The sequence below is a fragment of the Trichoderma citrinoviride genome, assembly GCF_003025115.1.
Source record: "Trichoderma citrinoviride strain TUCIM 6016 unplaced genomic scaffold BBK36scaffold_7, whole genome shotgun sequence".
Lineage (NCBI taxonomy): Eukaryota > Fungi > Ascomycota > Sordariomycetes > Hypocreales > Hypocreaceae > Trichoderma > Trichoderma citrinoviride.
In genome coordinates, this window is record NW_020194715.1 from 1,126,965 (window position 1) to 1,139,248 (window position 12,284).

Genomic DNA, 12,284 nt, shown 5'->3' on the forward strand with positions numbered 1-12,284 from the left:
CCGAGCCAAAGTCGAACCGGGGGCAAGGTAGTAGACAAGCAGAGCCAAGTCTAACCGCGCCGTGCCATGGACAAGCATATCAAGGGGCATGCCCATCACAATCCATGACGTCCTGGCCTGCAGGTTTCTCATAGAGCCGTGCTGTTCGGCCGCACGGGGATTTTCGCCGTGTGGAAACCCTTCCTTCTTGTCCATGTTGCATTCCAGGCCTTCCGGGAGCATCACCATGGCTCTGCTTCGGCTTCAACCCACTGGCTCCTGGCTGCATGATTAAAAAGCAATGATGAAAAAGCAACCTGATGCTAGTTCGATTGCGTCAGCCCAAAGCCACAACGTTGACGCTGTAAATGGCAGCTGGAAACACTCACCAGTTCATAGTTCGTTCAGGGAGAGTGGAAACTGCATACGTGCGGTTCGAAGTATCCTGCAGCTAATGACGGCTGCATCATATGCCATATGATGTGTATCTGGCTAGATGAACAGTGAAAAGTTTGCGAGCGTCGGCTGAGCCATGCAATATAGAGACAACAGCGCTTGGGAAGCCAGACTCGAATGCTGTCGTGTCCTGGTCGAATCGCATCTCGGCCTTGAGCTCTGCCATCCGCGACAGGCTTCTGGCGTGTGAATCACACGCCCCCTGGAGAATATCGTTAGAATGCCCTTTTCGAGAAGAACAGGGATTGTGGTCATTGAGCAGCAGGGACTCTGTCTTCTGGTGGAGGGTTGTTGTATTTTGGAGACAACATGATCCTGGGGCAGTCAGGTCGATGAATGGCTGTCAGCCTCGCAAGAAGTAAAAGCCACAAGTCCTCGGAAAGTTCAGTTTCCGGGCGCATTGCATACCATTGAGAGAAAGGGAGCCATGAATCGAACGTCATGCATGCAGAAAGAGCCCAGGTGGCGCGCTCTGCCAATCATCCTTGTGGCGAGTCCAGTGGGCAGCTTGAAGACTTACGAGCTGGCTTCTTCTCTTCTTCGGTCTCAAACAGGGACATGAGTCTGCGATTCATGCTCGGGCCGTCTATGCGGAGTATACACAGATAGTGCGACGTTTGACGGCTGCTGATCTTCGAGCAAGAGCCTGAGATTCGGCCGATAGTAGAACAAGCCCAAGCCATCGATTACTAGTAGTCGCCTAAGCAGACGGGCCGGGCAGTCCCGTTCCCCATATGCCTTTCCCTTTCTCAATCATCGTGCTGTCCTAGCCCAAGTGTTCAGCCTGTTAGTATGTGCTTCGGCTTAGACTTCGACCTCACCTCTGTCTCTGGAGTGGGCCGCCGTGCAATCTCTCGACAAGCGGCGTATATAGTTGTACGATATTCAGACGAATTTGACCTCGCAGGACGCGAGGGGTGTGTTGGAACACCATGAGCAAAGTATGTAAGGAGCGTGTACCACTCCGTAAACGTACAAACATGCAGCCAAAGATTAGAGTGTGTGGGCTAGATGCGCAGGGCTGCTTCTAGCTGCGTTTCTGACAGAGAGCCGCCGGTTTGATCTGTCGAGGCTTGACGGCACTCTATGATGATAGAGCAATACACGCTCTTGCTGCCAGTAGCGTTTTCGCGCATGCCACCCTTCGTTGCGGATGCTGGGAAGTGCTTCGGCTTTCCTTCTCTGTCAGAATACCACAGCGATTCCCTCATGTCCCAAGTGGTGTACCTAATCATCAGGCAAGTCATCCTCTATGAGCACTTACATCAGTAAAATGCGAGGCGGATAGCTCTCATACGAGTATGCTCCGTACAAGGCATAATGTCTTGTTGCACTTTGGGCGTCAAACCGGTTGTACCAGGCCGTTGACAATCTCTGCTCTGCTGCGGACGTGAAATAAGTATGCGGGCAAGGATTGGCTAGTGCGCTTCCACTTACATACATCCAGAAAGCGGCTGGGGAGTTGCTATCTAGACACCCCCTGAAGTGAACATCCTCCCCGGCCGCCACCACCTTGTCCCGGTCTGCTGGGGAGGGTCCTTTCGGCTAATGCTAATGCACATTCAGTGTTGGTCAAAACACTCCCCAGATCCCATGGCGACGAGTATGAATACGTACCTCTCAAGATACGGGGGAAGCGGATAGGCAGGCCAGGGTTGAAATGTTTTCACCAAGTACGTACTCCGTAGAGGTACGCATCTTGTACGGTGTCCAGGATGGCAGTCCACTTTTGAAGCTCAGGTTTGAGAGACCGGCCGTCTGAGATACTGATATAAAAGGCCGTCAAGGAACCTCTTCTTCGCCTTAATCAATATCAGCACTTTCAGCATTCTCTTCAGCGGTCCAAGATATTATACCTCTATTTTCTGCAATCTCAACAGGACTGCTCTGTTTCCAAACAGCCTTGGCCTGTCCTTGTCGTCCTTGCTTCTCTCTTATAACTTATACTTTGCCTTATCGTGAAAATGAAGATGAGTGGCAGCGGAGGCTTCTACAAGTATCGTTGCAAGAACTTTTACTCGCACAACTGTCCCAACTGGGTGTGGGTGAACAATTCGCCATGTGCAACCTGCATTGTAAGTCACACTCATATATGAATCGTCCATGCCAACGGTGTATCCATGCTCCGTTCGAGTAGGCACAGAATGATGAGCCGCGTATGGCTAACATGGAAGAACACAGGCTGAGGGCCGAGATGCCGAGGAGCGATTGGTGCCATCTACCATGGTATCTCATGAACTCGTCTCACCTCATATCCGAGAGAGTATCCTACAACAAACTATCACAAACCCGGTTGCGCTAAATGAATCCGGAGAGAGCTGGATCCCCCACGTTCAGGGCGATGGCTTTGACGAGGATGGCCAACGGCCACAGGATTTTTCGACGACCAGCCTCGTCTTGCCCGGTTCGTATCGAACTATTGCTGGCGGGCAATAGGCAACCAAGTCGATCAATTTTTGGTAGGAGAGAACACCACGGCGTCTAGGCCCGCTTTTCTTTGATTCGAAGGGCTGACGATGGAGTAGGGGTCATTTAAACCAGATTTCGGCAGCAAAAACGGTTTGACGCTGCAACTGTGTAGGTAGGAGATGCAGGTGTTATCCGTTCCAGCTTCAAAGGCATGGCAATCGCCCTGACTTGCTGAGGGAATGGAAAGCGGCTGCTCTCGCACACTCGTTTTGATAGGCACGGTTAAGGAAAACGGGCTAGGATAGGTTCAATGGTCGAAGCGAAGGGAAAAATTGGCGTTGGGTCAAAAAGAGAAGGAGAACCGGATTAGAACGAGGGAAGAAAATTTGCACTACCCTGTTGCAGCAGTCCTTGACTGCGTGGGATGGCCTGACGCAGATGGACTAACTGACATCTGAACAGGTCGGCAACAAGGGATTGGAAAATGGCAAGGGAGTTGGGACTTTTTGCTGTCGGGGGTATTTGCGTACCGCTGGGAAACGCCGGAAAATCTTCAACCTTGGGGCGGAAAAGAATGTTTTGTCTTGTTTTCCTTCTTATCTCTCTCTCTCTCCCTCTCTTGGGGTTTGGGATGGTGAGGCTCTGCTCTGGTTCTCGTTTATTGTAACCCCAGACTGTCGTTACAGGGCCTTAGGCCAGTCGTGGCAAGAATCGCATAGCATGTTATGCAGTAGGAATCTGGCGTCTCGTCTCTCCAATGGCCGGTCAAGAGCCAAGAGTTGCGCGTGTCCGAAGCAGTAGCTCGGTGAGGTGCTTGCGAGGCTGCAGGCGATAAAACACTCAAGCGGGCATCGGCCCTTTCATGCTGGCCAACATGCTTTCTGCCGCCCTGAGTCTCGGCCACGCGGAGCCAAAGACGGGTGCAACCACTGCGCGATCCGTTTGCCGTTAGTTGGCTCGAGCCGTGCTGCGGTAGCGAGTCGGATCCGTTGCCGTCGGTTGCTTATTTTCTTCGGAATTACCAGCAAGTGGCGCCTCAGTGGTCGCAGGAGTCTGGTGAGGTTCAAGCTTCTGGTCGTTTGGGAGCTGAGAGGCGGAAGAAACACGGACGCTTCCCTGGCTTCTACACCTGGTGGGGCGATGGGCTTCTGCGTGCTTTCCTCGCTCTTGGCCAGATGCAAGTCATGCCTGCCGCTCTCAGGGTAGTTGTAGCCCACTTTCCTTGCTATTGCCTCCCACTTGCCTCCTTCCTCTCGGCCGAGGGACGCGGGAAGGAGCGACCTTGGCCCTGGGTGGCAACCTGGAAGATGGTAAGGTACGGCCACTCCGGGCCTGCCAGACCGCTGCATGTACCTGCCACCCCGTCCCGAGTACTGCGTGCGGAAGATCCCCCATGCCCGGCGTCCAACCAGATGCTGAGCTTGCCGATGGTGTCTCCCAACTCTAGCATCCAGCACAGGCATCTTGCCATGCAGGTACCTTGGGTGCTGGTTGTCGATACCTGACTTTTGCCCAGGAGATGCCCGGCTGCAGGCACGCTGACCAGGCAGGTACGAAGCAAGATGGCGCTAGCTGCACTCGACGTCTCATATCACATTTCTCTGAATGCCTTCTATTCCCTCTTTGGCCATTGCCTCTCCTTGCTGCTGTTCATGCGAGGGAATCGACCTATCCGATTGACGCCAGTGATGATGCTAATGCAAGAGTTTGTACAGTAGTATCTCCGACTCTTACCAGGCTCATCTTCATATATACTAATACTGGGCAGTAGTATGCGACTGCAGCGGCACCTACGGGGAAAGATGGGGCTTCGCAGCATGGATGCTACCTACTCGTGGGTAGTAGTAGGATTTTGCGCATCACTTTGAAGGACAAACCAGCCAAGAGCCCACCGTGAAGACAACATGAAGTTGCACGACGAAAGTTTAACCGTGCGGAGCTCACACTTGAAGTCCTTCACCCGGCCCGGCTGGTAGCACAGGACAGGCGGGCAAGAGAATACAACTGCGCTCAAACAAGGGGCCCCGAATCGCTCTTGGTGGCTGGCCAGCATCATAGCAGCCCAACTCTCCGGATGAACGCTCAGACAAGCGGCGTGCCGACCTTTTGATTACCTGCCCAGGGAACTCCTCCGAGCACCCAGGCCCCGAGATGGCTGCTGTTTCATGCTTTCGTTGCGACCTCAACCAGGGTTGGCTCCCCACTTGCCCACCTCCCTGCATCGCCATGCGCCTGGCTGCTAGGCGGCGAATGCTTCTCTTCTCTCTTCTCTCCTCTTTCGCTTTATCTCCAACTTAACGATACTGTTTGTGGACCTGATCAACACGGCCGAAGCCGTTGGAGCTAGTGCCGCTGCGGGAATCCTCAATCGAAGCTTCAGATAGATGCGTCCCGAGCTTCCTATTTGGAGACCCCTCGGCGGATCAGTATTAAAAGTCTTCTCCAGCCGGTTCCCCGTTTCCCCAACCGTCCCTGATTTGCCTCCTCCGGCAGAGTAAACGGGCCGCGGCGGTACCATTGTTCAAGACAGAAGGCTTCATGAAATTTCGTCCTACATGAGACCGCCAGTCTGCCACTATATTCTATACGTGATAGGCGGCATTGCCCCTGTCCATGACATCGTCAACGTGCCGCGCCATATGCCAGGGACTGCGTCATCATAGGAAAAAAAAAAGTCACCGACTTTAGCCGTGATGCCACCCACCGGTTTTCGGGAAATTGGAGTGATAATCGTATGAATGGAAACAGATCATCAACAGAGTAAAGATCAAATTTCTAAGCTGCAGGCTCCATACATGTACGAGAAAGTCTTCAATGGGATGACCGTACTCGGAACTTGGCTATTCGCCATGACCGCTTACTGGCCGCAACAAGGACCTGAGCCTGATTTCCAGGCTTGAATCGGAGCTGGTTGGAACAGATATACTCATCGACATCAGACTGGACTCACATGGTTGGCCAGTGCTTTTTTTTCCCAAGACTCACAAATTTGCTGTCAGTTGTGAACCCGCATACGTCAGTGAATAGATGCGCATATCACCAAGTTGATGAGCCTGCCCTGCACAGAAGGTTAGCGACAAGTCCTCTGGTCACGAGAGCAAGGGGTTACTTATCCCCTCGCCGGTGGGGGGTTGTCCTCCAGCCATTCCTGGGAGAAGGACAACCAGGACTGCCCTCCAAATCTATGGCTTGTCCTTATGATCCAATGGTGGTCAAAGAATGACCCAAGGGATGACAGACCGCGGATTAGACTCAAAAACCAAGCCGGGCAGGGAACCGGACAAGTACTGAACTTTGACTCCAACTCGAGATGGGTCCCGGTTCCGCGCCAGCTCGATGTCAAATCGTCCCTGCGGTGTCAAAAGCGAGCCAATGTCCGCAGCCAATCCTATAATAGATCTGCCGCTTTCATCGAAACCATCGGGTCCAAAGTCCGAGTAGCGCGTCGCAGCCCAGATGTTCAAGATGTGGCCCAAGGAACCCCCTTCAGTTTGTTTCGCACTGCCAACTAGGACTTGTTTTTGTTTCCTCTCCGGAACTCATAAGGTTAGGAGGGCCTTTACACGCGCACAAAACACATCCGTAAAAAACGCGTTATCATCTCGGCAGATTCTCGACGAGATCCACCGAGGCAATTGGTGGAGAATCCAGCCAGGAACTGGCGTCCTTGCAAGATCGAGGGACAGAGCCAACGACCGAAGGTTAATGCGCGTGGCCAGACTAGATGTGTGTGCATCATACACCAAGAGCTGGTGCTGTGGTGTAGTCCAAGGAGCAAAGGGCTGACATGCGGAGATCATGACGTTGGTAGTCGTGTTGACAGGCATCCTGTATGAGCAGGGGGGCACATAGGAAGCATCCGAGAGCATTGCAGAGTGGCGTTGTGCTGGGTCAGAAACCGTTGCATTTCTGTGTGTTCCCAGATGGCCCTCGCGACACTGCTGTGAGGCAGGCTTCCGGCAAGGTGCCATGCGGACATGTTGAAACGCGGTTTCTGACTGTTTGAGGCCCTTTCTGTGCTCAAGCTTCATGCCACAGACCTCGCATCATGGCGATGAAGCCACCGACGCAGATCCCAACAGACGGCGTCATTTTCTCCGCCTATCAATGCCAACAGCATCTCAAGGACAGCCTATTCTCGGCCAGAGTGCGAGTTCCAGCGGAGAGAGCTGACGAGCGTCCTCAGACCAGAGGCTCTTACAATGACTCATGGCAATCTCCTCTTGCGCACCATTTGGCGACTGGATGTCCTCTCTCCTAGTCCACCAACACTCGGCTTCGTCTCAACCACGCAGCCCGCCTTTCAGTTCAGCAGGATCAGCAGTATCGACTCGCACGATTGGTTGATTTAGAAAGGAGTTTGGACGACTCAGCGCAAAACTGAACCAGATGTATGCTTAGGGTTAAGTTCCGAGACTCGTTCCCCCCGCTAGGCTTGGCCGTCCGGGTGCCAGACGGAGACTGGCCGCAATAGATCCAGCTGCAGCATTCAACGAAGTCCTGGAGCAGGCTCGGAAGCGGCATATTGCGGCCGAACAAGCCTTGGTAGAGGGGTCTGCGATAGACATTCCTTGCGGAAAACGAGAGTCGGGAAACTGTAGGGGAGGCGACGTGCAGATGAGCGTTGCTTTGAAAGGCAACGAAGGAGGCTTGACCTTGAGCTACATGAAGAGATCTAGGAGACGATACGTACTAAAAGGACGTGATTTGAGACGACGGTGACCTCTCAGGCAGCAGATCGAGGAATTGGCGTATTGGAAGCGGCTCTGGCGGTTGTTGGTGAGCAAGCAAGTACTCTAAGTAAACACAGGGAAACGCGTGGGGAAGCTATATCGAGGTGAGCTTGTGCACGGACCACGACCGCGGACGCGCCAGCACGTGATAGCTCCAGAACTGCTAGGTACCTACTGAGCCACCATTCACCAGCCACAGCTGTTTGACATCAGTACTTCGTACATCCTGGTAGAGTCCAGGCATTTCCATGTGATACCAGACGGTTCAACAGCTCAACCTCCAATGTAACGAGCGATCTTGCTTAGGACTCAACCTTTACAAAGCATATTGCAAAAGCTCTCTGGCTGCACCTCACAGTTTCTTCTGCGATGGCAGACTCAGCAAAGTCTCAGAAATCCCAACCCAAAGTCACACAGGATATTGTAGATGCTGCAAAAAGGGCATTCGATCCGTCTGCTTCTCCGGAGAGCCGACAAGACGGATTACGGGAATACAATGAGCTGATTGAGAGGTAGGTGAGGCTGTCTTTGAACAATAACCACAGCATTCTCGAAGTTGTACCTGACACACGCATCTAGAACGCAAACATGGATCTTGATACACGTTCTCAACTCTCTGATCAAGCCAAACGTGCTCCCGCCATGGCTCAGAGAGCCGTTGATGAGGACCTTGACCCAGCTGCCACTGCGTCCCGACGGAGTTCGCGCGACGATGGAGTTTGTGTTTGCGGTGCATCCGAGCAATACCGGGAAGCCCCCCGAGGACGCCACCAGCGGAAAGCAAGGGGCAGCCATTACGCATGAGGCGGTCGCTGTTGCAACGAAGCTGCTTTCATCCGTGCCGGCCACGATGAGTGCTCAGCAGTGGTTTGAGGGGATCGCGGGCCAGTTGTTTGCTCTGTTTGATGGCGAAGCTGGACCGGATGTTGCGAAGACGGCGGCGCAGATTGTGGGGTTTGGGATTTTGGGTAAGAAGCAGTTTGGAGCACCAGGTAAGAGTGAACACATTCTGCATACTCTGTCAACGCGCTCATTTTACTGATGAAAGGAAATAGGGGCACCTGGTTGGAACGCCTTTGTACAGCCTCTAATCGAAGCCATCAACCCGTCGCTGAGATCCCAAAAGAAGGATTCCGCTCTCACATCAGAAGAAGTCGAGGAAATCGTTGACCTGGGCCGGGAAAAGGTCCTCGTTACTGCTTCTGACCTCGAGAGGGCGCTGAAACGGCTGGAGCTGCTCATCATGTCAAATCCATCGCCTGGCCTCTGCAAACGAGTCTTGAAGCCAGTTCGCTTGCAACTCTGGGCGCTCGCTTCCTGGACCAACCCGTCTCAGGATACAGATAGTCGCTTCTGCAAGCCTGCGCGGATCCTGGTGCAGACACATCTCAGATTGTTCGGCGATGTCGATAACATTATTCCTTTCATCCGGAATATTCAGTGCAAAGGATCGCTGAATGAAGAAGAAGGCCTGAAATGGAGATATCGCCTTGCATCTGATGGCGGGATAGAATGCACCCAGCGTCCCTTTGCCCAGCAAAACTCAGAAGTCGACCTAGACTGGGGACAAATCGAGAACAAGTCGTCCACCCTGGTCGAGTTTATAAGTTCCGTATGTGCCACGGAGGAAGTCTCTTCGGTCTTCTTATACCTCCTCCGCCGATGGATACAATCAGCCGGCAAGCAAAGCGGTGGTGGCTCGATCATACAGGTCGTCGTCTCTCAGGATGAGGAAGAAGCAAACTCCACCGTCCAGGACTTAGTCGACGTGACTTTGTTGCAAAAGTTCATGGACAAGGCCCCGGAGAAACTAATCAGCCACTTCGACCAGCTGCTGGAACTCATATCTCATGTCCTGCGAGCCGACAGCCAGGCGCCCCTTGGGGATGACATCATTGCAGTTGTGCTCAGTTTGCTCAACCTGGTCATCACAGCGCCGACGTTTCAGAAATCAGACATTAACCCAGCTGAACTCGAAGTTGTGGAGGAGGCACTGGCGAGAATTGGCCGCGAGGATCGCGGCGATGCATCTACCACCGCGAACAACCTGTCGATGCTGCTCAAGTACAGGGACGACGTGGAAAAGCCAGACGACAAGACGGCTGCTCCTACTGCGCGCCAAATCGAAGATCGCAGGACCTACAATCTGGCGATGAATTACATTACTGGAGATGGCAACCCACCGCCGGTGGTCTCCGAGGGCCTCAACCTACTCTCGAACCTGATTGTGGCAGAGAGCCCAATATTGGACATTGCAGCCGTTACGGTGCTAATGTCAAATCTCTTGAAAGAAAATGAAGACTTTATCAATCTACGAGTCATCAAGATATTCACGCTATTGGCGAACAAGCACCCCAAGGCGACCATGCAGGAACTTCTCGACAATTACTTGGATGCACAGGAACGGTTGAATACAGACACGCGTCTAAGGTTCGGCGAGGCCATCCTCCAGGTCATCGAGAGATTGGGGCAGACCTTTACAGGAGAGGTCGCTCAGAACACGGGCGAGACCATGCTGTCGATTGCAAGCAGGAGGGGCTACAGGCCCAAGACCATGGCCAAGCAGGCGCGAGAGGAGCGGCTGAATGAGCTGAAGAGGAAGAAAGCAGAAGCAAACGGTGAAGTTGAGGACGACGTCGATATGGAAGATGAGGAAGAAACTCCAGAGCAAGCGGCGAATAAGGAGATCTTGGCGCAAATTGTTCAGGGGTGGGAAAGCAAAAGGGGCAGCGAGGACGTTCGAATGCGGACTTCGGCTTTATCCATCTTCGGAAATGCCATAGAAACAAACATTATCGGCATGGGGCCGACTTTGGTCTCAGCCGGCGTCGACCTCAGCATCAATGTCCTCGCCATGGAGCCGGAGCTGGAGAAGGGCATACTTCGGCGAGCAGCCATTATCATCATCCTGAGTTTCGTGCGAGCCTTGGACAAGGCCAAGGAATCTGGACAAAAGCTGGGATTCGGGCTCACGGATCAGAGCCGTGAGGATATTCAGAGGACTCTCCAGTACATCGCGGCTACCGACAACGACGGCCTGGTACAGCAGCACGCACGCGATGTGGTGGAAAGCCTCGAGAATTGGGGCATGGCAAGTCTGTTGCCGAGCCAGGCGGAAGCGAGCGCTGCCGTACCTGGTTTGGCAAGATTAGCGGGATTGCATGTGAATCCAGAGGGGACCCTCGTGGACGCTTCTAGACGGCCACGGCCAAGGATAGAAGAAGTGGAATGATGGGACATGGAGGCTTGAAAGTCGTTTGCATCTCATGTCCTTGTCCGGGCCCCGCCAGACATATTAAACGAGTCGTAATCAAACGGAGTTTTCCGTAACTAGACGCATGGAAGAGCCGATAAGCCCCAAAACTGCATACGTGGAGGCAGACACGCGAGGCGCTTGCCTGTGAAGAGTGACAGTCCGCTAAGACGCAATCTCAAGTGCAAATGGGCTGCCAAGCCGGCCAGCCGAAGATGGCTCACCGGGTATCAAAAGTAGTACTACCTGTTCCTAGAGGCACCCGAGCTCTCTTGTGTGGAATCGGTGGTAGAGTCACCGTGACACCGTGATTCGTACTCTTGCCGTCGTGGCTTAGTACTCGAAGGCTCCTCGCTCCACAGTCCGTGACGTACGAACCAGGCACATCAGGCCGTCGCATTTCCTGCCAATCTGATAACGGCAAGGAGCAAATGAAAGCGAAAACCTCGAACGAAAAGGCTGGCGTGGCCAGATGCGAATACGTGTAACCTCGTACGAGCAGATAGTACTTCATACTCCGTACCTTACCTGCAGGTCTGCGACGAAGCGAAGCAAGGGAACTTGCTGGCTGTGATGCAGGGGCCGCTTGTGTTTATCTCAAACGGGTTCTGGAGAATAAGGTTGGCTGGCCCGTGCCTTGAGGAAACGTGAAGCGAGCGCCGGAACAACTGGTACTACTATTGGCAACAGTAGCAGATACGGGGTGGTACAGGACCGGTTGGGAGCTTGGCAAGGTCGACTGATACCGCGCCAGAGACTCAGCTTAGGTCAATAATAGTACTCGTAGTCTCAAAACATTTCGCTTTGGCTGCTATCGGCGTAGCGGCATAACAGGTGAAGCGTATACTGACCCTCGAGGCGCGAGTCAAAACATGTTGCCAGCAGCTGGCCGTTTCACAAAGAGGCACAACGGCAGGGGGGCCGAGGGGGGTTTTGACTGCGGGGGGTTGCTTCTGTTCCCCAGTGCGAGGGGGGCGGACGTTGCCCAGGGAATGTGACAGTGGGCATTGCCCGCGACAGCAGACGTCTTTGAGCGAATTAGTGAAGAGCCACTGCGCACGATATGCTGCGGCGTTGAGGCGTTGGGCTGCGGAATGGCAATCAAACAAGATTGGGCGAGTTGGCGGCGTACCTGCGCGGAGACTCGCACTAATACCAGCAGGCGGATACACGAATCCAAGCGCTGGAAATGACCAAGAGCCAAGCATTGAGTGACTGCATGCTGCACGTTGGGCGGTGCCAAATTAAGGGCCCTGCTGGTGTTTTGGTCGCCGCCCCGGAGGAGGTCGAGCCAATGGGAGGCAGCGGGCGAAATTGATTCGGTCGAGGGTTTGGGCGACGGACTTGGCCCTCATTTGGGGCATCTTGGCCCTGGAAGGCTGAGGGGACTCGTCGGGATGCAATGGCATGTTGCCGGGGGTTGCATGTAGAGAGACGACGATGGTGTTGAGGGG

The 12,284-nt window shown here is 53.7% G+C and overlaps 3 protein-coding genes across 3 annotated transcripts; 2 read left to right on the forward strand and 1 right to left on the reverse strand.

The window, feature by feature from the left end:
• Window positions 1-2,405: 2,405 nt before the first annotated feature.
• Window positions 2,406-2,871, forward strand: BBK36DRAFT_1119395 (hypothetical protein; the record flags this gene model as incomplete). The annotated part of the gene is made up of 2 exons (XM_024890582.1): window positions 2,406-2,514; window positions 2,630-2,871. The coding sequence occupies 2 exons, from the start codon at window positions 2,406-2,408 to the stop codon at window positions 2,869-2,871; spliced, it is 351 nt and encodes a 116-aa protein (XP_024749734.1).
• Window positions 2,872-3,792: 921 nt separating this feature from the next.
• Window positions 3,793-4,897, reverse strand: BBK36DRAFT_1201055 (hypothetical protein; the record flags this gene model as incomplete). Its single annotated transcript, XM_024897152.1, has 5 exons — window positions 3,793-3,930; window positions 3,972-4,144; window positions 4,579-4,598; window positions 4,639-4,672; window positions 4,789-4,897. The coding sequence occupies 5 exons, from the start codon at window positions 4,895-4,897 to the stop codon at window positions 3,793-3,795; spliced, it is 474 nt and encodes a 157-aa protein (XP_024749735.1).
• Window positions 4,898-7,946: 3,049 nt separating this feature from the next.
• Window positions 7,947-10,809, forward strand: BBK36DRAFT_1201057 (hypothetical protein; the record flags this gene model as incomplete). The annotated part of the gene is made up of 4 exons (XM_024897153.1): window positions 7,947-8,089; window positions 8,157-8,569; window positions 8,633-8,982; window positions 9,205-10,809. 4 exons carry the CDS (start codon window positions 7,947-7,949, stop codon window positions 10,807-10,809), a joined length of 2,511 nt encoding a protein of 836 aa, XP_024749736.1.
• Between the last annotated feature and the right edge of the window lie 1,475 nt (window positions 10,810-12,284).